Below are 23,714 nucleotides of genomic sequence, written 5' to 3'. Positions count from 1 at the left end.
CATTGGTCTAGTGGTAGAATTCGTCGTTGCCATCGACGAGGCCCGTGTTCGATTCACGGATGATGCACACCTCTTCTTTTTATTTTATTTTTTATTTTTGCGTCTGTCGATATGTGGTATAGACTATGGAAGTTTATGTATGGCATGGCGGGGTCATAGGGTGTGGGTAGGCAGCGGTGAAATAATTTTCTCATCGGCTAATACTAGGGCAAGTACACTGACCTATAGTCAACCCAATAGCACTTAATTAGAAGACGGTCTACTAGAGAGGAGGGGAAGGAGCAGGGAAATTAAACGCGTGATGAATGATTGAACACGGAGGCTCGGGACATATATACACGATTAGGGACAAAGACATAGATAGCAATTACTCCAGGCTTTCCACATATATAATTGACAATATAGAGGAAACAAATCCACCAGACCAAAAATACAATACCCGGAACACGAATCCTCCCATAGAACAATAATAAAACACCACATCGCGGTCATCGAAAAACAGCAGACATCTCACGGGGGGTATCCAAGATCATCAGTGCCGTCCATCTGGTTTCATGCCTAACCCTCCTATGTCGAGGTCATACGCACTCAAAAGGGCAGATTACCTGCTCCACCTAACCCGGACATATCGCTGCCTGGGCCGGGAGCAGAAGTCGGACCTCCTGGTGGTTGTGGAGGTGGGCCGGCGCCAATCGGATCGAGGTTGAATGGGAGGAACCACGCACTGGGCTGGTAGAACTCGCCTGTTCCGGCTGGGGCGCTGGGATCAAGATGGCCCGTGAAGAGTGAGTGGTCTGGGGTTTGAGCGTCGACGCCATTGACGGGTGGTGGGGGTGGCATTGAGGAGTTATTCGGTGGAACAAAGTTGGTGGGGTCAAAGTCGGAGAACGACCCGTATACAAATTGCCGATCCAATTGTGGCAATTGATCTGGCGGGATGCTAAAGTCAAAGGGTGATTGTCCGAATGACATGGCTCCATTTTGGGAGAATAGGGATGGTTGGGGGAAGGCGCTGCCTGGGACGCCCGGAGTATTGCCCATGGCAATATCCATGGACTGTGTCGGAGAATGGTCCATATTAGGATTAGGAGTGCCGTCGGATATTTTGCTGTTCTTCCTCGAGCGAGATCTGCGGGGAACGGCGTGCTGCGGCGTCGGAGATAGACTGGCGAAGAAGTCCTCTACGCTCTGGAGATCGGGTTTCTGACCCATGACTGCATCCTCGCCTGTCTCCTTATGACGAGTGTCTGGATCCTCCCAGTGCAGCCTTGAGACACCGTGGGGATACTTGTCGAACCAGTCACCATATTGGAACATGGGGGCCAGTGAGGTGCCATTCTGAGTTGCTACAGATCCCTTGATAGCGGCATCGGCGAACTGTCGATACCGGTCTTTGGCACTCTCCACCATGTAGTGGAACATACCCCAGTATTTCTTCATCTTGTTGAGATAGCGGTAGGTGTGGCGCAGATTCTCCTTCGATCGAGCTTCCAATTGCACATTTTTGGAGAAGATACCCCAGATATGAACAGTGCTCGCCGTGTATGCACAGTACCCAGCGAAAGGGACAGTAAGCGGATAGGCCGATGCCCGATCAAAGAGCACGGAAATATGATGGGCAGCTTCCACAGCGGCTCGACCAGCGTTGCTGAGGAACGGCTTCGGCATGTCCCGAGGAGGCCGTCCACCAGGCGAAAGAGGAATGGCAAATTGGTTCAAGAACAGCATGTTCTGATGAGTGATGATGTGCAGGAATAGGAACTGATTTGCGATCTTCTCCGCGGCATGAATCTGAAGATTCTCATAGGTAAAAGTCAAAGCACTCGGAAGTGAGGCAGAGAACTCTTCAATCTGCCGCTTCAATCGCATGTACCCCGAGTCCGGATGCCAAAGCGGCTGGGGGTCTTTTCTTTTACCACCAAGGTTTAGATAGTCAACAATGCGTCCCCAAATGACGATGGCTCGGATGATGTATGCTGACACTCCCATGTTCTCCTTGGCGTTGGACAACTGGCCGGAGTTTTCGGGTGTAGGGTTGAGCACGTCTCCATCCAGGTCTTCCGTAGGCCCAGGAATCTCCATCTGGAAGTGGGTCTCCTTGATAGGTAGTTGAATCTGGAGGAACTTGTCATTTCCAATGGGCGGCCGTTGGCTTCCCGATGAGTTATACCGATCCATCAAAAAGCAGGCCCACATCGTGCGCCGCCGAATTTCACGATCTGTGAAGCTCAACTGCGAGTTGGCGCCATTGTTCTGATTAAGTAACGGATCACTCTCAAGCTCTTGGTGAAGCTGTAACGCGTATGCCATCCTCAATGCTTGTCCTCCAAAAGACCAGCTTCGTCCACCGTGACATGTTCCAAATTCATGCAGCCCAAGAAGTAGAAAGACTGTCAAAATTGTGATATTCGGTTCGTCGTGCCGGCTCAGAGCGATAGCTGCCGCCGGATTGGCCCAGTTCTCTCCTCGAAGGAAAGGAGGTTCTGAATTGAGTTGCGGGTGGGTTGAAAATCGAGCGGAGACGGCGCAGACAGCCAGGATGAGGACGGGAGGAACTGTGCCCGCCTTGAGTCGTCGCATGAAACTAGGCTTATGTAAAAGAAGGTATGACTGGCCATACACGCAGTCGAAGAAGACCTCTGCAAGATGCTCCTGAATCTCCAGAGAAGGCAAAAACTCCGCGCCTTCTGTCAGAAGTCCCGTGCCATCAGTGGACTTGGGTTCGCGACTCATCGGAAAAGTCTCGTGTGTCGGGCGACGCTCCCCCCGCGCCCAGCCCTCCATCTCCGCTGCGAATGCTTCATCTGCGCTCCTTTTCTTCTGAGCCTTAGTAGCCTGTGTTTGCGCAGAGGGCTTCACAACGGACCGTCCGATCGAGTGCATATCCCTCGTCTCATCTTTAGGGATCGTCTTGATCACGCGATCTTCCATTCGCTTGAGACGTTTGTCCAGCATGGCCATGTAATCGGTTCGCGGGGCTGCCTTCCTCGTGGTGACCTTATAGACGCAGGGAATTCGCGAGCGCGTACAGTGCTTACACGCGGGCTTCTCGCCCGAGCACCGGATCTTCTTTCGGCGACAGGCGATGCAAGCTAGCGGCAGTCGCTTTCTTTCCTTCCCCGCCTTAGTCTTCATTTCGCTCCAGGCCGGCCTTCCATCTTTATCAAGTGGCCCTGTCTCGGGGCCTTCACCAGCGTCTCGTGTAGTATCGTCGCCCTGGTTGTCTAGTCCACCGCTGTCGGCCCCCGTCGCGGGGTCATGGGCGTGTGTGCTACCGTGGTCGCGGGAGCTTGCATGGCTTTGTGTGTCAAAATCATCTAGACCTGCCGTTGAATCCTCCTGGCCTAAGCCAAAGCCAGCACCAGAGGTTTTCAATGGCGAGTCGTCGGAGTCGGGAGGGATCATGACGGGTGCGGATACCCCAGGACCCAGGCCCGGAGCATCGTTCGGCGTGGTCGGGACAGAGTTGAGAAGTGGAATTTCCTGCCTGGGACGATGCGATAAATTTTATTTCGGTGCGATGCAAAAGGTGGGATGCCGGGCGAGTGCGGTGGGAGAGGTCGGGGTGGAGGAGAAAATGAGGAGAATCGAAGGAATATGGGGAAAGGTTTCGGCGAATGGCGGCTTGGCAACTCGTCCACTGGTAGCGCCTATATTACTGAGCTGTCACGTCCACCTCAGTAATAGATGAAACAGCTAATAAGGTGATTTCTGACTTCAGCCACAAGATGACGAGCTCTATGGCCGGAGTGAAACATGAGCAAAAAAGAGAAAAAAAGTGCAGGGACCTACGAGGTTCGAGGGTACAAGGTTTACATACTCCGTGCTTCGCATCCGAACTCGGCTATGAGCACTTATCTGCTGCACATCCTTTTGATCTACGCTATTGATACTAAAAAGGGGCAACAGACCTCCAGTGAATAACAACTCCCCTGAACTGAGTATATCAAAGCTATCGAATATATTATTTAACGTTATGTCCAACGCCCAGTCCTCCAGTTCCCTGCAGATGGTCGGTCCACATTCGGGCCGAGCCCCTAAGGTAGGACGATCGATCGGGTTGGTTTGCGTCCGGACTGGCGACTGGTCCGCAGTGTCAGAAGTGCTTCGATTTTTTACTAGTATCTAGTATGTAGATGAATATAAAGAAAGCACAAGTATCTTCCCTGCTGCCAAGAGACTCGAACAATCAAAATTCCACCTCATCCGTCTCGCATGAGTCATGACGCACAGTTTCTCCCACTGGCACCAACAGCTCTAAAGATAAATTTTCATGCTCATTCCATCAGAATTCGTTCACTCTAAAAGCACAACAACTCAGCTCGAGCTAGATCATGATACAATAGTGAACCATTCGGTCCGCGTCTCCTGCCATTGCATTTGGTCTCCAAGCTTCTGGCCCTGGCGGCCGTGGGTGCGTTGGGGACACAGGCCCTGGACACTTTGGTTTTCAAAGAGGAGTTAGCCTGGGGCATCGGACAGTATCAGAAGATGTCGCTCAACTGATCTTAGAGCTGCGCACCCAGTCTTCCTTGCAGTCCATCCTTGGCACCACCAGCTTATGAGGACTTTGGACGACCTGGCCGGCGTGGTGGAACCTGCTCCAAGGAATTTAGGATCTCATCACCGAGAATGATCATACTGTAGGCAGGAAAAACAATCCAGAGACCGCTAGACGAAATCATTGTTAGATCGAGCTGTGAGAGGTTTGGGGGCTTAGATCGTGGAAACTTACTTCGGAATGATCCATAGGAAGATAAGAGAGGCAGCATCGTTGTGGCCGATGTTATCAAAGCCCGAGAAGAACTCATTCAGCCCTATCAAAGTCAATACCACCAACGGCCTGATAGGGGAATGACAAGCGACTTACAGTAAAGCAAAGTCTTGCTCAAAGTCATCACCGACGCGGTGAAAGCAACCAGGAGCGCAATTGCGCCAGTCCGTCCAGCAACTACCTTCTCTCCAGCCAGAAGCCAGACGAACCCCTTTTTTGAGCTTCTTTCCGCTGCGACCACTGACGACCGTGGCCCCGTGTCGGTATACAATCCACAGGTAATACAAGTAACCCAGGGTCTCGACTACGTTCATCACGGTCTGCGCGGCAGTGAAACCATTACGCGCATTGTATGCGGGCCAACCATAAATGTAGTCGACGGTTCCGTATAGCGCGTAGGGGGTCCAGATAGGCGAGTGCAAGCGACCCCCGGGCATACTATGCGGTCGCAAGAGTACATAGCCCGCATCCCATATGACCAAAGGCACCGAGACAACAAGCCAGATCGTTAGCGCTGCAGAGGGGGTATGAACCCATTTGTGCGCAGTGCCGTTGGTGGTTGGCGCAGGCGACGACTTGACGAGCTCTTTGGCAGCTTTCTCTGGCGAGGGGAAGTCGCGGGGATGATGTCGCGTGGAGACCATGACAGGCTAGAGTGGTTCGCGAGAATGAGAGCAGAGTCGCAAGGGTGGAAGAAATTATCGCGCGATCAATGAACAGTGGGAGCTGGACCAAGACCGGTACCGCATCAGAGGGAAGGTGCAGGAATGAAGCTTCACAATTAGGGCGGAGGAGGATGGAAACCAGAAAAAGCACTGCTGGTCGGAATTAGCGCCTGGAGAGAATACCGGGGGTCGCATGCCTGGCGATCCCAGCGCTTTGCCAGAGTTTCCCACAGTTTCATAGGGTTTCGCCTCGACTGACGGGCAGTGACGTCGTTGGAGTACTCGAAGAGTTCGTTTGCGGGTCAACATGCAGTGCGAGTAGCACGTTTTGGGCGAAGATTTGCCTTTCAACCAGGCCTTGAGAATAAACCATAATTACTGAGCCAGATGGGGGTCTGATAGATTGATGTGATGAATGTAATACTGCTATTCCCCGCTTCAAGGGTCCAGCTGTTGGAGAGACCATGACTTCCTTACCCCAGAGAAGGCTCGTGCTTTGTTCGGTATGGAGAGTCTACCAATCGGGGCAACTTCCCCTTTTGCCTCCCCTTGCGTGGTGACCCTGCGCAGACCACCGCTAATCTGAAAGATCGGAGATTGGCTTGAAGGGGACATATCTGAAGTACTAAATGTGCGATCCGAGGAATATTGACCTTGGAAAAGGACTGTTCTAGATGAGAATAGAGTTAGACAATTGTTTGGTCAGCAAGTCCACTGTTGCCCGGTCTGTCGCCACTAACCGGATACCAGATACATCAGGCAGAAAACGTGCCAAAAACACGTGACGTACAAGCCACCACGAAATAGGGTTCGAAACTCAGGAGACAAGGGAATGGTGACGCCGCGATTCGATTATAGCGAACGCCTCAAGGCTTGAAGCAGAGTATTCCCTCCTAGAACTGGCGTACGATGGATGCGGGTGATAGCCAGAAGGTGCGTTGGCCAGCCAGGACTGTCAGCCTGCCAATATAATCCAGAATGCTGATGCCTGACTCTATGAAGAACATCGAGCGCCTGGCGCGTGTTCGCGAGAACCAGCGGAAGAGTCGAGCGCGAAAGCAGGAGTATGTCCGGGAACTAGAGCAGCGACTGGCGACTTTCAAGAATGATGCCCAGCAGAAGGATATCCAGCACCGGCTGGCCAGCCAGAAACTCGAAGCGGAGAACCGCCACCTGAGAACGTTACTAGGGTCTCTTGGAATCTCGGCGGAGCTGGTTCAACAATACCTGCAGCTAGCCGATCAAGGCACCGCAGTGAATCGGAAAGTCGCGATTCCTGCGATGCAGCGACCGGCAGAGCTGCCTGTATTGTCGTCACCGTCTTCCGAGACTAATCCACGTTCAAGCTCAGCGCGGGCAAGCGCCTCGAGCGTATGTAGCACAGCAACTGATGGCTCAACCCCGAGGGAGAGCGGCGGTACACCAACCTCCTACACGCCAATAATTTACGCTCCCACTGCTTGTGCTCCGATTGCTCCTGCGTCGACCACTTGCGCGCCCACAGGTTGCGTACCTACAGCCTGCGCGCCCACAACTTGCGCGCCGAGTAGCTGTGCACCAAACAGCTGCACGCCCATGAAAGTCGAACCTGGAGCCATGAAAGTTGAAGCAGAAGAGCCACAGCTTCCGCAGCAGCCTCTGCAACCGTCTTTCGAACAGCTCCCACAACTGCCGTCGCAAGATCCGCAGCAACAACCATCGACGCAGTCGAAACGCACAAATCCTTCTCTTTGTGATTGCTCACCAGGCGACGCGATGCCCGAAGGTGATGGCGATTTACTCAACACGACTCTTTGTGGTATGGCAGAAGAATTGATCAATCAATACAATATAATCGGCATCGATATCGAGGAAATCCGACGGAGACTCTGGGCTGGATTTAAAGCCGGGACTAGAGGAGATGGCTGCCGAGTCGAGAACCAAGTTTTGTTCCAAGTTTTGGACGAGATCAGCAACAGCATCTGATCTGTTCTCGCCAGAATAAAGTTCATTACTATTAAAGGTTTGATCACGACTGCTATCCGCTGCACTACCAACTCTTCCGCTTGCCATACCACTTGACGGCATACACCAACCCCAACAACACAGGGACCTCAACGAGGGGACCGACAGTGGCCGCCAATGCTTGATCGCTATTGACTCCAAAAGTAGCGATTGCCACTGCGATTGCCAGCTCGAAGTTGTTGCTCGCTGCCGTGAAGCTCTGCGTGCAGGACAGCTCGTATCCAAAGCCAAAGCGCCGGGTTATCATCAGGGTTGCCAGGAAGATCACTGCAAAGTATACTACCAGAGGCGCCGCCACTCGAACCACAGAAACAATCTGATGAACGACCTGTCGACCCTGCGACGCGAACAAGACGATGATTGTGAAGAGCAACCCAATGAGAGACAACGGGCTGATCCACACAAGGAACTTCTTCTCATACCATTTCCCTCCGATCAGATTGCGTAGCCCGAATCGCGTCACTATCGCTGCGCCGAGTGGTATGCCGAGGAAGACACCCACGCTCTTCGCAGCTAGTGAATACTCCAGATCAATATCGTCGTCACTGATGACATTGATGAAGAATATGGCAAGCGGTGCAAACAGCACCATCTGCAGGACGGAATTGATGGCGACTAGAATGGCGCAATACTCATTATCTCCACCCGCAAGACCTGTCCAAATGAGCACCTGTTATTTTCTTTTGTTAGCTAGACATCACAAGAAGATATTTTCGGTTTCATAGAAATATACAACGTACCATGGCAATGCATCGTGCAATTCCTACCAAGATCAGCCCCTCTCTCAATCCCTTCTCATCCGGCAAGAATGCCCATGCCAGCGCCAACTATTTATCCATTAGTACCACTTCTAGGCCGAGCCACACCATTTTATCAAGAAACATGCCATGAAAAAAGGGGCGACGATCCAATTGACAACAAGACTGAACCCAATCTGGACCCACAATGCCTTCTGTCGAAGCGTCCGGTGCAGCGTTTCATATCGTACTTTGCACAAGATAGGGTACATCATAACCAGTAGCCCGACAGCTAAAAAAACGCTTTGATATCAGAAACCTGGAAAAGTCTCGAGCTAGATCCTTGCTCGATCCCATCACGAAACAAACAAGAAGAAAAAAGCAAACTCACCAATGGGCACGGACACTCCAACGAATTTCCCCCTCTGCAACGCAGGCCCTGTACTCGGCACGAAGTTTCCCAATATAATACCTATAGCCATAGCAAGAAAGATCCAAATAGCCAGGAACCGATCCAGGAGTCCAAGCTGGTGAAAAGCCGACCTGTGCTGGTCCTTGTCCTCCTGACAAGCAGCATTCGAGCCACAGAGTTCGGTGCCATTCTCGCTGACCTTGTGCTCGGGGAGATGGTCGTTTCCCAGGCTTGAAGCCTTGTTGGCTTCTAAATCGGTCATTCCCAATACTCTGGAGAGGCTTTTGAAGAATGTAAAGGGAGTGTGTTCATGAGTTTTTGGCCATATTCGCCATTGCTGCGTTTGCAGCTGTCTGAATAGTTTTGGTTTTGGGCCAATCAGCGTCCATGGGTGACATCTTGGAACGGGATGTTTCGAACACGTGATTGCTACCTAGCTTGATATCTATACGTGGGAAACTACTCCGTACTCAAGATAGCAAAGCGTGGAGCGATAGCACGGACGCAGAATCGATAAGAACATGGAATTCGTGGTTTAGCGAATAGAGAAGGAATTGGTCATTCTAGAAAACTTGGATCATGTGAGATTGTGTTCTCACACGCTCCTCCGAGATAATTGAATAAAGAGGACAGGGAAGAAGTTCATTGGCCGACCAAATCTACTTGCAGTAGGTGTGAATGATATAGACCTTGGAAGCTGTTTTAGACATGAATCTTGACCTTTAGTTTGTCAAAATTTGCGTCCGCGGAGCGTACAAACCAGAGTCGATTATTGAATATTGAGAAAACTGTGCATGGCACTAGAAGGGGAACAGCGAGTTTTAAAAGAATACAATGATCGATGTTGGGTATAAGAAACACCAAGCAACACCGACGATTTATGACCGAAATCTCAACCAAATAGATATTTCGAAGAGTACCCTGTAAGCAAGGATATCTTCCCCCTCTACAGAGCCTCCGTCATAGAGACAATGGCAGATGAAGTTGTTCAACAAAACAAGTGTTTTACCGACGATTAGCCGTGAAAATGGTCAGCTACAGTAGCTTGCATGTTGCTGAGAGCTTGGCACATAGAAAATTGGGCAGAGATCAGCCTGATGCCCAGTTGAACAATATAATCGGCATCGTCATACGATGCCACTACAGTCTTCTTCTCGGGGTACTCTCGGCCTCGATAAATGCCGATTGGAACGACATACACGCCGGCTCAACGCAATTTCGTCCAACCCTCGTCCCCAGACTCGCGAATCTAGGCAAATATAGCCTAATGGTACCTAGTGTACTCCGTATATCCGCGAAGTCCATGAAAATGCGCACTGTACACAGTGGACAGCTTTCCCCACTCTCGTCGGAGGAACAAGTTGTGTACCGGAGTGGGCCTGCGCTCCGTGCCGACGGGAAGAATAGAGGCAGTCCATTCTTCGCATTCGTATCGTAAGCATGACACTAATGACAGGGCAATCCGGAGTATAACGGGGAAGTTTTTAAATCCGGAGATAGTGTCTGCTAACATCATCAAATGCCGACAAGTCTGCTGTGTCGAGGAAGCCGATTGGGCGGGCTGTCTGGTGTATCAAAATCGCAGGCCGATGCCGGGGCGTAGCGTGGGGGAAGCCCCTGGGCCGGTGTCCAGAACCCGAATCGCGCATCAGTCATGGATGTTACGGCAGGCCATCTCGGTAGTAAAATGACATACGCAAAGGCATCTGGCGCCCTGGGCCGACTGAGTGGAACTTTTCGGTCCTTGTTCGACACGGCACGGTGTCCGATCGAGCCGATCAGGGAAATTCAAAGGGATCATTGCGATATGCAGATCTGATCCAGACTTTTCCATGGACGTTGAAAACACTAACAAAAGATGAGAATGGCTCTTCTTCGGCCAAGAAGAGTAGGAATCGACTACCCTAGTCAACTCACTAACAAAGCTAGACTAGCTAGTAGAGGTTAGTTGGTGAGCTAGAGGAAAACTAGATCCCCTCATTACGTTGACCAAGCCGAAGAAAAACCGCGCATGATGATGGGGACTCCACAAAGTCCAGGATTTCTGCAGTCGGCATCTGAGAAGCCTGGAGCCCCGCACTTTTGGGGCGTCCCCCCGACCTCCCGGTCTCCACGGTAGCCGCTTGGCGACGCGGATGGCTGCGCCATCGCATCATAACAATCAACATGGAAAGACTCCCAAGCCTGCGAGGTCGAGATGGCCACGTCCTGGAAGTAAACTTGGTGACCATTAATATCAACCTAGTTTAGGAAGTTTGTTGACATTGTTGATGTTGCTTTCGTCAAAGTAAAAACACGAAAGCCAAGCCCGACCCACCGTCTGGATCAGTGGATGTGGATTGAGCCAGTTGAGCTCAGGAGACACAAGCATAAGCCATGTGGGAACAAGTGCGCCACGCATCCAACATTATTATTATTGTTCCCACCACAAGCCAGAACAGGCTAGATATGGACACTGAAAACTCCTCAAGCCAAGCGGAATGGCGGAACCCAAGCCCATAAAACCCCGTAGGAGTTTCCCCATCGGGAAGGACGAGCGGGGAATTATCTTGGGGGAGTTGACGGGGTTCTGAAATTCCGCTTGGTGAACTGGGGTGCTGTTGAAATGCTATGGCAGTAAACCGTGATCATGACACCTTGACCGTGATCGATAGGTAATGAGGATCCCTGCTGTGTTGTCACAGTATAGATCCATGCCTGAACACAGGGATGCGGAGGGAGTGCGGGGGTAACAAGTCGGTAGTCAATGTGGTGGTCAGCTTACCCACTATAGACTATAGAACTGTTGAGAGCCACGAAGCTGGGGGTAGCTGCCAGCTGGACGTTGGCGCGGAGAATTAGCGGAGAAAGGGAACGAGAGCGAGTGGACAGAGCGACAGGAGTGGGAATAGTGGGAATAGTGGGAGTGGCAGGGTAGCAATGGAGATGTCGCCCGAAGTTTAGGCGGTTGCGGTGTTCGGCAGACTCGGGACAAGGTGTATGCATTTCATGAAGTACCACATTTGTTGGTAAGGATAACAAGGTCTGAGAACTTGCAGATTTTCTAGAACTATATCAGAGAAACGATCTGGAGGTTGGTACTGTAGTATGGCTGGTTCCTCTTGATATGTCGACAGAATTATTACTTTACTCGACTCTAGAACTTCCCCCTCGCGTTCCAGCCACAACCTTAAGTGATGATACGTAAGATCCAGAAAGAAGAAAACCAAAGACCTTGAAATAAATAGATCTCAACTACAGTACTGTATTCACTAGCTCTTATGATTTGTTTTTATCGTGTACCTGACTGGTAATGTCCCTTCCTGCATCAATACCACACTATTACTTCCGTACCTTCTAGTAACCCGTCGATCCTTACTGTTTCTCTGTTTCTCCACACTTCCTGTTTGCCTCCTGCTCCCACCCATTTAGTTTTTTAGTCCCTGAGATTTCACAGGGAAATTACGACATGCACCAACATCCCTGGAGCTGGAGGTAAACATTGTTTTAAATTCAAGCATCCCCCCTCCCCGCCATCTGTAGGTTGTGACAGTGTACACCCCTTCCACTTCACCTCACCTCTTTCTACTTCCGCTGCGCAGTTCAGCTTCCTCGGTACATCCCGAGTCCCTGAATTAGCCCGGATAAGCTTTCACACCCCTAGCAATCATGAAGGTCGGGTGGCTGGAAGCCACCGTCCTCACGGCCGCCACGGTCGCCAGTGCTAAGGTTTGTCATGCATACACTTGGAGTATATCTTGCGACAGCCGATAGCTTCATTTTCGTTTCAGCAGGGGCTAATTGTACCATTTTTGCTACAGGACCTCGCATATTCCCCTCCCTACTACCCATCTCCATGGGCGACCGGCGAAGGCGAGTGGGCCGAGGCCTATAGGCGGGCTGTTGACTTTGTCTCCAACTTGACTCTGGCGGAGAAGGTCAATCTCACAACTGGTGCTGGGTATGTAGTTTACAGAAACAAGACTGCGCATGGGATCGGGTTGGCACTAACATGCTATGCAGATGGGAGCAAGAACACTGTGTCGGTGAGACCGGTGGTATCCCCAGGTAAGCTGGCGAAATGGATTATACATTTGAGATGAGAAAGAGCAATGTGACTGACGGGTGACGCTGAAATAGACTTGGAATGTGGGGAATGTGCATGCAAGATTCTCCCCTCGGTGTTCGTAATGGTACGGCGATCCTTCTCAATTATCTATATCAGAATAAACTAATCTGTTCTCTACAGCCGACTATAACTCGGGCTTCCCGGCTGGTGTCAATGTGGCTGCTACCTGGGACAAGCGACTTGCCTACCAGCGTGGTGTCGCAATGGGTGAGGAGCACCGTGACAAGGGTGTTGATGTTCAGCTTGGACCCGTCGCAGGGCCCCTGGGCAAGTATCCCGATGGTGGTCGTGGCTGGGAGGGATTCGCACCAGATCCCGTTCTGACTGGTGTGATGATGGCTGAGACCATCAAGGGTATTCAAGATGCTGGTGTCATTGCTTGCGCCAAGCACTTTATCGGCAACGAGCAGGAGCACTTCCGCCAGGCCGGTGAGGCCCAGGGATATGGGTACAACATCACCGAGAGTGTTAGCTCGAACATTGATGACAAGACCATGCACGAACTGTACCTCTGGCCCTTTGTGGACTCGGTTCGTGCCGGTGTTGGTTCTGTTATGTGCTCGTATAACCAGATCAACAACAGCTACGGTTGCTCCAACAGCTACACCCTGAACAAGCTGCTCAAGGGCGAGCTTGGTTTCCAGGGCTTTGTCATGAGTGACTGGGGTGCGCACCACAGTGGTGTCGGTGATGCTCTCGCTGGTTTGGATATGTCCATGCCTGGTGATGTTGTTCTAGGCAGCCCTTACTCGTTCTGGGGTACCAACTTGACTGTCTCGGTGCTCAACAGCACTATTCCCGAGTGGCGTCTGGACGATATGGCCGTTCGTATTATGGCCGCCTACTACAAGGTTGGTCGTGATCGTGTCCGTACTCCTCCCAACTTCAGCTCCTGGACTCGTGATGAGTATGGTTACGAACACAACATTGTGAGCGAGAATTACGTGAAGCTGAACTACCGTGTCAACGTTCAACGCGATCACGCCAATGTTATCCGCAAGATTGGATCGGACAGCACTGTCTTGCTCAAGAACAAGCCTGGTGCTCTGCCCCTGACTCATCAGGAGCGCCTGATTGCTATTCTGGGAGAGGACGCTGGCTCTAATGCCTATGGCGCGAACGGCTGCAGTGATCGGGGCTGTGATAACGGTACTCTGGCAATGGGCTGGGGCAGTGGAACAGCCAACTTCCCCTACCTGATCACCCCCGAGCAGGCCATCCAGAACGAGGTTCTGAACTACGGCAACGGCCAGACCAATGTCTTTGCTGTCACTGATAACGGAGCTCTTGACCAGATGGCCGCCGTTGCTTCTACCGCCAGTGTTACCCTGGTCTTCGTCAATGCCGACTCTGGCGAGGGCTACATCAGCGTTGATGGCAACATGGGTGACCGCAAGAACATGACTCTGTGGCAGAACGGAGAGGAGGTCATCAAGACCGCCACTGCTAAATGCAACAATACCATTGTGATCATGCACACTCCGGGCTCTGTCCTGGTTGGGGACTGGTACGATAATGAGAACATCACTGCTATCCTCTGGGCGGGTCTTCCGGGCCAAGAGAGTGGTCGCAGCTTGGTTGATGTCCTCTACGGCCGCGTCAACCCCGGTGGCAAGACCCCCCTTCACCTGGGGCAAGGAGCGCAAGGACTACGGCGCTGCCATCCTGACCGAGGCCAACAACGGCAACGGCGCTCCTCAGGATGACTTCAACGAGGGTAACTTGATTGACTACCGCCGCTTCGACAAGGATGATGTGGAGCCAATTTTCGAGTTCGGTTTCGGCCTGAGCTACACCAAGTTCGAGTTCTCCGACCTTGAGGTCAAGGTCCTGAATGCCGACAAGTACGAGGCAACCACTGGCAAGACCAAGCATGCCCCCGTCCTCGGCAAGTCTGAGAAGGCCTCGGACAATCTCTTCCCCAGCGGTATCAACCGTGTGCGCCAGTACCTCTACCCCTGGTTGAACTCGACCAACCTCAAGGAGTCGGCTGCCGACCCTGATTACGGCATGGATGCGAAGGACTACATCCCCGAGGGAGCTACTACCGGCACCCCCCAGGAGCTCCTGCCAGCCAGTGGTCCTTCGGGTGGCAACGCGGGCCTGTTCGAGGATCTCATTCAGGTCACTGCCACTATCACCAACGCCGGCACCGTCGCTGGTGACGAGGTTCCCCAACTTGTGAGTATTTACCATATTTGGAAACGGAAAGAAAGATCTATTCTAACCTTTTTTCTTTAGTACGTCTCCCTTGGCGGCGAAGACGACCCTGTCAGAGTCCTCCGTGCCTTCGACCGTGTCTCCATCGCCCCCGGCCAGCAGATCCAGTGGACCACGACTCTGAACCGCCGTGATCTGTCCAACTGGGACGTGCCTTCGCAGAACTGGGTTATCTCCAGCGCCCAGAAGAAGGTGTACGTTGGCAACTCGTCACGCAAGCTGCCTCTCTCGGCCGACTTGCCTACCGTGCAGTAATTGGACCACATCCCTGCTACACCAGGTAAATTTCTTTTTGGTTGGAAATTCGGTGGAGGTTCCGACTTCCTTGAGGTCTTTGAATGACCGTTCATATTGCATTTTGCACATAGTTTACATTGGCAAGTTGCTTGCCTAATAACGAGACTCCGAATCAGACATATTATTATTATTCTGAAGCACCTGTATGGAAATGTTGACAAAGAGTAGCGTAAGCAAGACTGTGGCAAGGGTCCTTGTCGGGCGGATCGAGCCGCAATGGTGTGATCAACCCAATTGATCTTCCCCACACTTTGCAGAACTACATAAAACACCTCCATCCAAGCACATCCAACATCTTTATATCCTACTTTGAACCCTCAATCTCCAAATATCTCCTCTCATCAATCAAAATGCAAGCAATCCGCGTCCACCCGGCGCAACCCCCCACACCACCCTACTCCCCCTCCAATCCCGCCCCCTCAACATCCCTACACCTCGACAACATCCCCATCCCACACCCAACAAAACCAGGCGAACTCCTCATCCGCATAAAAGCAACAACCATCATCCGCGACATGCTCACATGGCCTGAGACCTACGCTCACCCCTACATCATCCCCGGCAACGACTTTGCCGGTACAGTCGTCGAGATCTTCCTCAGCGGGGAGGAGTCTACTTTTAAGATCGGCGATGAAGTGTTCGGTATGGTTCATGCGGATCGTCCTTCTACTTGGGCTGAGTATGCGATTGTGTTGGAGAGTGAGATTGCATTGAAGCCGAAAGGCATTGAGTGGGAGGGTGCGGCGGCTTTGCCGCTTAGTGGGATGACGGCGCTCGAGGCGCTTTTCGACCATGCGGGTTTATCTTTGCTGGAAGAGGGTGATGTCGAGGCCCAAAAGGAGAACGAGAAGAAGGAGGTGTTGATCACTGGTGCTGCTGGAGGTGTGGGTATTTATCTGGTGCAGTTAGCTGCTACCACCGGTTTACGGGTCATCGCGGCGAGTAGCTCGAACGCTCGGAATGGGGAGTTTTTGCAAGAGATCGGTGCTCATGAGGTTATTGAATATTCGGCGCTTGAAGATGTCAAGAATCGCTTTGATATCATTGTTGATACCGTTGGTGGGGAGACGTTGGCTCGATGCTGGAGGTATGTTAAAGAGGGAGGGTCGCTTATTTCGGTGGATTCGGGGAGTTTCAATTTTGTGGAGGAGCATGGGAAGAGAGGGGTTGGTAGGGATGGGGTTAAGGGTTTGTTTTTTATTGTAAGGGGGAGTACTCGGTCTTTGCATGCGTTGGCGGAGTTGGTGGATCGGGGGGAGTTGAAGGCGTTTGTGGCGGGGGTTTATCCTATTGAGAAGGTGAGGGAGGCTTATGATTTTGCGAATGGGAGGTTTACGGGGAGGGGGAAGGTTATTCTTACTTTATGATGCTCTAGAGTAGAAGTCTAAGGCTGGGATAGGTATATGAACAGAAATAAAATAAGATATGAAAATGTATGAAATCGCTGAAATAGGCCTCGCTGAAATGACGAACAACAGAAAAGAACCGAAAAAGACATTTTGAAAAGGAAAAAGAAAAAAAAAAGAATGCAAACAAACTATCTATCCATCTTCAACCGTCATGCCATCACTCGGGTCGACGGCGAAATGTATCAAACATGGCTTTAAACGCAGATCCCTCCCGTAACAAGAGCGACTTTGGTGTATCAAATTCAACAATCCGGCCGTGATCCATGAATGCAATTTTGTCGTAGTCTAGAATGGTGTCTAACTTGTGGGCAATGGCAATGATAGTCTGATCTTTGAAATGCGTGCGAATAATGTTCTGCATGAGAGTGTCGGTCTCCGAGTCCACACTAGACATCGTCAGGTTAGGGAGAAGGTCAATTGATGAAGGATATGTAGAGGCTTCTTACCTGCTCGTGGCCTCATCCATGATGAGAATAGTACTGGGTTTGCATAGAGCTCGCGCCAGACAGAAAAGCTGCTGCTGGCCGTGGGAAAGAATGTCCTCAGACATGTCTGCGTCTAAGCCTCCTTTGGAATCAAGATATGACCATAGATTCACCGCTCGGAGCGCTTCGATAATCACATCATCGGGTGCATTTCCTTCGGGGTTGGCGTTAAGTCGAATGGTCCCGTGGAGGAAGAAAGCCTGCTGCGGAATTGTGTTGAGGCGAGAGCGTACATGAGAGCGAGATACTCGAGAGATGTCTACCCCGTCAATGTGTATTGAACCGTTATTAAGATCGAGAAGTCGCAAAATTGTTGAAATGAGCGACGATTTACCACTGCAGCAAAGTCAACACTTAACACCAAAAGGTAAGTTTTGTGGGGAACGAACCTGCCAGTTCTGCCGCACAGGGCAATCTTTTCGCCAGCGTGGATGGTAAGATCAATACCTTGAAGAACGGGCTCTGAAGATGAACTGGAGAAGAGTTAGAAAAAAAACATATCACCCTCAACAATCTCGAAACATACTCATATGAAGCCGATACTCCAGAAATCTGGACATTGCCCTTCTCTGGCCAAAATGTTGGAACAACCTCAATCTCAGTATCGAGGTCCTCAGTCTTAGCTTCTTGCACATATGAACGGATTCGAGAAACAGCCCCAATGGAAGTTTCTAGATCAATCCACTCGATAACCAAGGTTTGTAGGGTCCCACTGAAACCAACGATATTAAACAGCGCAATGCCAAGCAGATTCAACGAGGGACTTCCTTTCATAGAGAGTGCAATCGCAACCACAACGACGGAGATCCCTGCAATGACCAGATCAAGTACAACGCTCAACCAGCGCTGAATGCAGTAAAGCGTGTAGAAAGGTCTTTGAGAAGCCTCCAGAGCAATCTGTTCTTGGCGTTGATAATGTTCGGACCATCCATAGGCGCGAATGCTCGGAAGACCGCTCATCGCTTCTAGGAATTGAGAAAAAAGCGGCGCTTTGGCTTCGATATCTAGTAAGCGGACTTGACGAGATGTGCGGACGTAGTATGTGCCCACGAAATAAACCACAATGACGACAAATGGCAGCACTGCTGATGTCACGTATGATGACCCGACAAAAACTAAGAAGCCCTCGGTGAGAAAGGCAAGAACTGCATAGACTGTAAGCTCAAATGCCTCGGGAAGTTCTTCATCGATTAATTCCAAGTCTTGGCTGAATCTGGGTAGGAAGCCATGTTAGCATTAGGCTTTGAAGAAAGAAAGGAGATGGGATGAAGAACAAACCTGTTTGTGGTGGTTCCGATATCAGTTGAAGTGACGAATGAAGTGGTTGCACTGGGCAAAATTAGTGAGTCAGGATCGAATCTCTGTATTTCAAGTCATGAATTACCTCATAGTTGTTCCCAGAAGAATTTCGTGGAAATGGCGGGCAGTTTTCGGCACGATGATCATGCTAAAGACCCTGTGGACAATTAGCTTGGACCCCAGCAGATATCGGGATTGTTTTCCACATACCAATTTGCAATGAACGCAGAGAAGAGTATCAGGAAGCCCATAGCACCATAGACGCCCAGCCAATAACCAATATTCTCATTTGGCCTCGTCTCGTTCGCGACAGTCCACCATTGCAACCAAATTTCTGAAACACGGTCAGTGATGCGTAATTTCTTGAAAACCGAGATTTTCACTTACGTGGAAATATAATTCCAAAGGTGAACAAACAGGCACACGCAAAGAATACAGCCATAAGGGGCCATCCGATGGCTTGGAAGTAATACAGATACACCGTCAAGTCGCTCGTGCTGCGGCTAGTGCTGTCAATGTCATCGTCTTTTTCGAGATTAAGGCCTTGTAACGTCTCATCATCGAGGACTAAGTCGGGCGCTCTAGTAGTGACCACGGTGGAGGCTTTGCTAGTAAGCATGCTGACGTAGCCGTCCCTGGCTACGAGAGCCTCGTATGTGTCTAGCTCGATAACATGGCCACTCTCATTTAGAGAGATAACAAAATCGGCATAGGGAAGATGGTGAGCTAGGAGTATATAAGTAAGATGGTATAATATAAGGCCGTGGACATCAAACCTGAGTTCGTCGCTAGAATGACCGTTTGCCCGTTCTTCCTGATCAGACCCTCCGATGAGAAAACCACCTCTAGGATTGCTCTTTCAGTTTCTCGATCAAGACCGGTCAGTACATCGTCAAGTACGAGAACAGGCTCTCTAGAGTAGAGAGCTCGCGCCAAAGCCTACAGCAAAATTCAGCTCAAGTCCTTAGTCTGTCTCAAAATGTTTCAAGCTTACCACCCGCATTTGCTGACCACCACTCAATCGAGACCCACGAACACCGACTTTGGTTTGATCTCCACTTGGCAGTTGCTGAAGGTCCGCCTGAAGGGAACATGCCTGGATGACGGTATCATACCATTTTTGATCCCATTGAGATGCACCAACAATATTTTGTCGGACTGTTCCAAAGATAATCCACGGCGACTGGCTGCAATAAGCGGCGTTCTTGAAGGTGGTGGAGATGGTTCCTGAAACTTCTGGGACCTCCCCAAGTAAAACCCTCAGCAATGTTGACTTTCCGCAGCCGACGGGGCCCACGATCATGGTGATGAGGCCAGTTGTAATCTCAAAGTTCAACTTGTTAAGTACTGGCTCGTCGTCGACCGACCATGCGGCAGACAAATCCCGCGCAACGGCACAGGATAATCCATAATCATCTTGCCATTCAACCGGGTCGACATCGATCAATCTCGGAGTCTCGGGGCCGTGAGTCACGCGACAGTCTTGACGCTCAGTGTCGAGTAAGTGCTTTTGAATTCTCTGGAAGCAATTGACGACTGCCATAATGTCTTCTGATGCGTCGACAAAAGAGATCATCGGCTGATCAAGGAGGAAGAAGAGAGTCAAGGCTGAGAATGCCATACTGTTTGTCAGCGTGCCCGAATCCTGTGCTTGAGCCATGATAATATAAACACCAAAGCCAAAGACAGGCGCAAGTGCCGAAGAAGCGAAAGCTGTGTGTAACCTAAATTAGTAAATAGGTCGTGGGAAGACTGGGGTTGTACTGACAGAAGGTGATGATAAGACAGGTGTATAGCCGGAAAGTAAACGATGCTTTAATCTCTTGCGACCGCAACCCGCGGATGTTGTTTGAGATGACCTCCGTGAGACCTGTCATTTTGATACTTTTCATGACCCCAAGAACCTTTGAGGTCACTGCAACACGTTCCTCCACAGCTTCAAGCCATGTTCCCTGAGCCTTACCAGATGCAATCGCCAGTGGGATTCCAATAATGAGACAGACTAGCCAGGGTGATTAGTATAAATGCTTGTTGATCGTATTTGTGCTAGGCAATACGTACTGATGACAACTAGTGTGGAGGCGACAGTTGCAAGATTGAGCAGTCGGGCCAGCAGCCACAGCGCCAGACCAACTTCAATAGGACTGGAGTAGAGATCGGGGATCTGTCTGATGCCGCTCCCAATACGCTCAATATCGGTACTCATCAAAGTGACTGCACTGGCATCGGTCACAGCCGAGGTACTCATAACGAGTGTCTTGTTGAAGATGAGGGTGATCAAGCTTCCCCTAACCATGGTAACGAGACGGCATGTTTTGTGCTGGTATACGGTAAATGATGTCTATTATTACCGGGGTGAATGATGTCAGCGATGGTGAAAAGGTGTAGATGAATAGAACCACATACGGCAAGGCCGATGTAGACCAATGCATAGGCCGCAACAAGACCACGAGCGTAGTTCGTCGAGTTGACATGTTCGGGTTCTGTCATAAAGCCCAGCACTCGCTCGACCAAAAATGGTTGGGCGAAGCTCAAGCCAAGGAATGCGAGTCGAGGCAAAACAGCCTCCATGATATCCCACATGTAATGCGAAACCAAGGTCCAAAGCAATGCATTGGGTCGATACTTATCAGCTAGAATCAAAGTCAGACTTGAATGAATATAAGTTTCTCTGTGCGTGAGAGGAAATTACCTTCGTTCCATTTCTCGATTAGCTCCTCTGGATTTGAAGCTGTCTTGAGACCATCGTCTAGTGCCGGAAGGCTGTCCACCGTGAGAGTAGTTTTAGACCCCTTCCAAAGCAGTCCATTTAGCCACCAAAGAAGAGCACGGTTGAAAGTGCTAGCAGTTGACTCTAGTGAGCAGCCCTCGTAGGGTTTCTTCAACAGTGATCGCTTTTCCGTAGACTCAAGCACAAGAATAATCGCCTTACCAAGCCAGCCTACGGCAAACAAAATTGTCACCGGGCGGTTGTTGGGCATAAAATTGAGTGTTCGAACGCGAGCAAGATCAAAGATTAGAGTCGACCCTACAAAGAGGCATATGACTGTTGATGGGCGCAAGGAACGAAGATGCTCCAGGTGAGACAGGTAGACCAAGAGTATGGAAGCAGCTAAGCTCGCAACAGCGGTTGGAATAGTCATTCTCGTACTGGGAATTGAAGGCTTGCTCCAGAGAGCCAGGAGGATGAGTTGGAGAGCTATTTGTATGGCCAAGGCCGTCTGATTCGTCGGTCAGTGAGAGCTGTGTACAGGACGATCAAGGCAAGTCAAACCTCCTTTGCCGCGTAAAGCCATGATCGATTGACCTTATCGGAGGCGCAACTAAGGCTCCGAATGCGTAATACACCTGAAAGAAGAAGAATTGATAGTGGAAGGATTGTCAAGATCGTTTCTTCAAAACGCAGGGTAAAGTCAAATCCATGGTGGCACGAGGCGTTGACGAATGGACCGAATACGTCCTCATCGGCCACAGTGCATGGTAGAGGGGGGTCAAACATGGCGAGCATTAATTGATGGCATCACCTATGGTCGAGACAGGCGTTGTATAAGTATGAATGATCCAGGAGTTCCTCACAAATAGCAGTTCGGTGGTGATTGCTGATGCCTTGGGGAAGTGGGTCCGGTTCCCAGGGCTGATGGGTCTAAGGCTAACAACCGGTCTTCCGCGCGACGATCATCCGGGCTTCCAGGGTTGGAGCCCGACCGCTGTTGGTCTTACTCATATTTCCAGCATGCAAGAGAGCCGCATTCTCGTTTGCCTTTTTCCTTTTCAAAGTGAATCACTCGTAAGATCTGACAAGAAATACAGTATATCCTATGAAACTTTCTAGTTCCTTAGACAGATAATGGGCTACTTACTGACTCACTTGTGTTTTTTCGATGAGATTTCCGAAAGGGGCAAGCTGAACGTGGTTTAGGCCACCCACTCTGCACAAGAGATGAGCAATAATGACTCAAAAGGCAATGCAATCTAGAATGACTCCACCTCCTAGATTTCTAACCAAACTAGTGAGACATCCGGGAACCCTGGAAGATATAGTTCATAGTTTAATCATTGATGAGTAAAAAGCCTAGATCTAACTACTTTCAGACAAGACATGATACGATCACACTTTGTAAAATCCGTCAAGACAGCTAAATGTACAAAAGATCAAAAATGGAAATAAAGTTCAGAGCGATAGTAACAGAAAAAGAAATTCCGAGAACAAGGCTGGCCTTATACTGAAGTATTGTAAGCTGGCTGCGGCCCCTTCTCTAAACAGTCGCGAGCCAAATTTCGAGTAACCAGACCAGCTGACAGATAGCTGATCATGGTCAGAAATTCTGGAACAGTGCCTAAGATAACCTTCGCTGCTAGGCCTCCACTAGACGAATTTTGATATTTGAAAGCGATCACGATCGCGTAAAGTACGCGTACTCCAATAAGAGGCATAGCAATCTCGATAGCCAAGAGGAGGTTCTTCTCGGGGCCGAGACGGCGGTGTCGGGCATTTGCTCGGGCCGAGAGTGTCACCAGCCCGAGAACGATGAGCCAGCCAGTGGCGAAGATAATGAGTCCTACTTCCAAGAGATGAGGATTTTTGCCGCTGGCAGCAGCAAGACCGATTCCTCCAGCAATGACCATATGGGGAATCAGCAGGCCAAACCGACCAAGAAACGCAGGAAGTGCCGACTGAATCGAGTGATTGCTGATTTAGAATTAGCTTTCATTAGCTTTCAGAATCTAGTAGTGAGATGGGATTAACCCTTACGCTTCATGAAGAATTCCAAGCGCTGCCAGTAGTAGTGGCGAAAGACCAATCCCGTTGATAATCGAAGCGGATGTACTGGGCTCGCCAGTTGTGGAAAGTGCGTGGTATGCCATCCCATTTCCTACTAGACGTAGGCCACACATTGCAAAGACATATAGCCATCCAATTATGCCATTCTTTCCGTGTGTAATTAAGCAGTAAAGGGCGGGAAGAGAAGCAATAGCGTAGAATGCTAACTGAGCTAGCTCAAGGCCCTCCGTTGAGGTCGTCATGGCTAATCGTGGTTGGGTATGTAAGGGAGGGTAAGTAGTTATGAGAAGTAAATTACTATGAGATGGGGAAGATGTGTAGAATATCGAATTTGAATAAAAATTTTGAAATCATGGACTGGTCAAGCTTTATAAGTTTTTTAACTCTCATGATGAATACATGCTCCACGCAGTGAAATTTATTCAGGGCCTGTAAACTTGATGCCGAAAGCGAGGATCAGCGTAGTCATGGATTTTGGGGGTCAGCCTTCTGCTTCGAAAAAATTTGGTTGGAGAAGTTCT

General features: G+C 50.3%; 8 protein-coding genes across 8 annotated transcripts; 3 read left to right on the top strand and 5 right to left on the bottom strand.

The window, feature by feature from the left end:
- Positions 1 to 588: 588 nt before the first annotated feature.
- N7473_000825 (putative C6 transcription factor) lies at positions 589 to 3,405 on the bottom strand (the record flags this gene model as incomplete). The annotated part of the gene is made up of 1 exon (XM_057146765.1): positions 589 to 3,405. One exon carries the CDS (start codon positions 3,403 to 3,405, stop codon positions 589 to 591), a length of 2,817 nt encoding a protein of 938 aa, XP_057014651.1.
- Positions 3,406 to 4,559: 1,154 nt separating this feature from the next.
- N7473_000824 (uncharacterized protein) lies at positions 4,560 to 5,418 on the bottom strand (the record flags this gene model as incomplete). The annotated part of the gene is made up of 4 exons (XM_057146764.1): positions 4,560 to 4,671; positions 4,736 to 4,817; positions 4,871 to 4,985; positions 5,044 to 5,418. 4 exons carry the CDS (start codon positions 5,416 to 5,418, stop codon positions 4,560 to 4,562), a joined length of 684 nt encoding a protein of 227 aa, XP_057014650.1.
- Positions 5,419 to 6,348: 930 nt separating this feature from the next.
- Positions 6,349 to 7,404, top strand: N7473_000823 (uncharacterized protein; the record flags this gene model as incomplete). The annotated part of the gene is made up of 2 exons (XM_057146763.1): positions 6,349 to 6,372; positions 6,442 to 7,404. 2 exons carry the CDS (start codon positions 6,349 to 6,351, stop codon positions 7,402 to 7,404), a joined length of 987 nt encoding a protein of 328 aa, XP_057014649.1.
- Positions 7,405 to 7,468: 64 nt separating this feature from the next.
- N7473_000822 (arsenic resistance protein) lies at positions 7,469 to 8,854 on the bottom strand (the record flags this gene model as incomplete). The annotated part of the gene is made up of 4 exons (XM_057146762.1): positions 7,469 to 8,113; positions 8,184 to 8,270; positions 8,330 to 8,472; positions 8,572 to 8,854. The coding sequence occupies 4 exons, from the start codon at positions 8,852 to 8,854 to the stop codon at positions 7,469 to 7,471; spliced, it is 1,158 nt and encodes a 385-aa protein (XP_057014648.1).
- A 3,386-nt stretch (positions 8,855 to 12,240) lies between these two features.
- N7473_000821 (beta-glucosidase) lies at positions 12,241 to 15,175 on the top strand (the record flags this gene model as incomplete). The annotated part of the gene is made up of 7 exons (XM_057146761.1): positions 12,241 to 12,300; positions 12,393 to 12,532; positions 12,595 to 12,639; positions 12,712 to 12,764; positions 12,821 to 14,298; positions 14,339 to 14,881; positions 14,942 to 15,175. 7 exons carry the CDS (start codon positions 12,241 to 12,243, stop codon positions 15,173 to 15,175), a joined length of 2,553 nt encoding a protein of 850 aa, XP_057014647.1.
- Positions 15,176 to 15,567: 392 nt separating this feature from the next.
- N7473_000820 (NADP-dependent oxidoreductase) lies at positions 15,568 to 16,584 on the top strand (the record flags this gene model as incomplete). Its single annotated transcript, XM_057146760.1, has 1 exon — positions 15,568 to 16,584. One exon carries the CDS (start codon positions 15,568 to 15,570, stop codon positions 16,582 to 16,584), a length of 1,017 nt encoding a protein of 338 aa, XP_057014646.1.
- A 199-nt stretch (positions 16,585 to 16,783) lies between these two features.
- N7473_000819 (P-loop containing nucleoside triphosphate hydrolase protein) lies at positions 16,784 to 21,909 on the bottom strand (the record flags this gene model as incomplete). Its single annotated transcript, XM_057146759.1, has 15 exons — positions 16,784 to 17,012; positions 17,073 to 17,447; positions 17,501 to 17,584; positions 17,638 to 18,324; positions 18,390 to 18,440; positions 18,496 to 18,567; positions 18,621 to 18,744; positions 18,798 to 19,136; positions 19,187 to 19,349; positions 19,405 to 20,123; positions 20,179 to 20,412; positions 20,472 to 20,751; positions 20,817 to 21,043; positions 21,103 to 21,631; positions 21,685 to 21,909. 15 exons carry the CDS (start codon positions 21,907 to 21,909, stop codon positions 16,784 to 16,786), a joined length of 4,338 nt encoding a protein of 1,445 aa, XP_057014645.1.
- Positions 21,910 to 22,628: 719 nt separating this feature from the next.
- On the bottom strand, positions 22,629 to 23,435 carry N7473_000818 (uncharacterized protein; the record flags this gene model as incomplete). Its single annotated transcript, XM_057146758.1, has 2 exons — positions 22,629 to 23,100; positions 23,164 to 23,435. The coding sequence occupies 2 exons, from the start codon at positions 23,433 to 23,435 to the stop codon at positions 22,629 to 22,631; spliced, it is 744 nt and encodes a 247-aa protein (XP_057014644.1).
- Between the last annotated feature and the right edge of the window lie 279 nt (positions 23,436 to 23,714).

Source organism: Penicillium subrubescens (genome assembly GCF_028828155.1).
Source record: "Penicillium subrubescens strain IBT 31985 chromosome Unknown utg000001l_segment0_segment0, whole genome shotgun sequence".
NCBI lineage: Eukaryota > Fungi > Ascomycota > Eurotiomycetes > Eurotiales > Aspergillaceae > Penicillium > Penicillium subrubescens.
This window is presented reverse-complemented; position numbering and strand designations above follow the sequence as displayed.